Here is a 2,135-nt window from a genome sequence, read left to right as displayed (position 1 = left end):
CCCTACCTGGAGAAAAATCACCGAGCTGGGGCACACTCCAGTGTGTGCTTGAGCACCCCAGTGCCACACTGTGCCTGTCTCCTGCTCCAGACCCCCTGAGCGCCCCATGTACCAGCCCCAGCTGGGCTCACATACCCCTGTGCCAGGCATCTGCCAGGGCAGTGTAGAGTGACACTGGCTATTAGCTCCCAGCCTCAATTAAATGAGAATGGAATGCATGGGGAGCAGGGGAAGGACAGGCACATGGTCACGTCCATGCTCCGGCCCCGCTACTATGGCCAACACCAGTGAACAGAAAGAAAAGAAAATAACTCTTTGCAATTAACAGGGTCCAATTTAACGGCACTTGCACAGTTACTTTTCCCATGGAGCAATGGGAAGAGAGCCCTCTCTAAAATAAAGCCCTTGTACAGACTTTTTGGCACCCAGTCAGACCTCCTGATATTTTCATTTAATCATGTACAGTAAATGTATGGTATGTGGGGGATGTGTGTGTGCATGTCTATGTCTTGTGCATAGTTTAATGTTTGTAATATATGCAAATCCATTAAGTCTGTGATTAGCATGATTTTAATAGTCTCTTATTATTAATAAGAAAAGTAAAGTACCTGTTTTAATAATCTAGACCTTACATTTTTAGCGTGACATCTCTGCGCTGTTCAGGACCAGTAACAAAGGTCTCTGATGTACCAATACCCAGCGACCACAAGGACATCAACAGCAATAACAAGGACTTTATTAAAAGGGGGCAAAGGCCATGGAACTGCACAGGGGAAGAACGCAAAGGGCCTGTGAAGATTTATTTTAATTGAACTGCTATAATGGAAAGGTCATTATTGTAAATGGTGGGAAAAGTGTCCCAACTTTTAATCATGTTAAATAGCAGAATCTTTGTTTCATCTAACAGAAAAGCCACCTGCTTTTCACTGCCAAGGAAAGCATAGTGAATCCTATTATGGAGCTGGGGACAGCAAAAGGTGTGGGTAAAATGAAATACACTGGTGGTATCCAACTTTATTCAGCCACTGTCTAGTAATTTCAGCATTACTTTTTATTCTTAGCTCTTTGTAACAGATTAAGAGAAAGAGATACACTTGTCTGGCTGTTCGTGCATGTGTTTTTTAGCAGTAAAAATGTTTTTAAACTTAATCTCTTTGACATCTCATCTTGTTTAATGGTTTAAACTATCATAAACACAAGTACAACAGTGAGGAAGAATCAGCTTCATGTTTAGGAGGAAACAGTGTGGCCCAGCTGTCTCTGAAGACGTTTTGAATGCCACACTCACTCTGGCATCAGACTCACTCAGTTGAACAGCTGCTTTTAATGGCAAAATGACTTTTGGGTTTTTTGGATTTAAGTGCAGCACAGGAGAAACTGCTGCATCTTTCCCAGGTAGTCATGTGGCAGAATGCAGAAACCTCTGCCAGGCTGCATCATCTGGCAAAGGATCAAACAGAGGCCTCCCCATCAAAGTAAATTATCTGTTATTTTTAAGACTCTTTCCTGATGATGACACATGGGTGCTTTATGATTCAGCAGTTCCCAAATGATTGTGTAGCCTTTGAAAGGGGATAAGCATTGATGATTTATGGGGTACCACGTTGTGTTCTGTGGTGTATGCAAGGAAGAAGAGATTGCTAACACTGTTGAAAACACAGTGCACAAAATCAGCAACTAAACTGTTAGAGCTGAACATGCACAATTTGGGTAATTTTATTTTCCAGCTAAGGAAAGGTGCCACCTGTATTGCGAATCAAAGGAAACGGGGGATGTGGTATATATGAAAAGGATGGTACACGATGGAACCCGCTGCTCCTACAAAGACCCTTACAGCATCTGTGTGCGGGGAGACTGCTTGGTAAGCTTTTGCTGACTTGTTCCAGAGTTTGGTATTGTGAAAAGAATTAAAATGGTAGCTTGAGTGTTTCTTTCCAAGAATAACTGTTTAAATGAGTATAACAACACTTTGGGCAAGAAGGAGATTTCCTTGGGATTATTGTCACAATATTATGTGTTCACAGTTGCCATCACATTGCATGTGACTCAGTTTGAACAGCACCTACCTACACAAGTATTATTTAATGCAGTATTTTAAGATGAACTATTACAATTGGCTTTCAACGAAAGCTTTT

General features: G+C 41.7%; 1 protein-coding gene across 1 annotated transcript in view; it reads left to right on the top strand.

The window, feature by feature from the left end:
• Positions 1-2,135, top strand: part of ADAMTS2 (ADAM metallopeptidase with thrombospondin type 1 motif, 2) — a gene marked incomplete at its 5' end in the record, with an annotated part of 182,526 nt that overhangs the window by 166,426 nt on the left and 13,965 nt on the right. The window contains one exon of the mRNA XM_010188650.1: positions 1,728-1,861. Coding sequence (XP_010186952.1) covers positions 1,728-1,861 — 134 coding nt within the window. The remainder of the gene's footprint in view (positions 1-1,727; positions 1,862-2,135) is intronic.

The sequence above is a fragment of the Mesitornis unicolor genome, unplaced genomic scaffold (genome assembly GCF_000695765.1).
Source record: "Mesitornis unicolor isolate BGI_N332 unplaced genomic scaffold, ASM69576v1 scaffold4457, whole genome shotgun sequence".
Classification (NCBI taxonomy): Eukaryota; Metazoa; Chordata; class Aves; order Mesitornithiformes; family Mesitornithidae; genus Mesitornis; species Mesitornis unicolor.
Note: the sequence above shows the minus strand (reverse complement) of the source record. Positions and strands in the feature narration are given on the sequence as shown.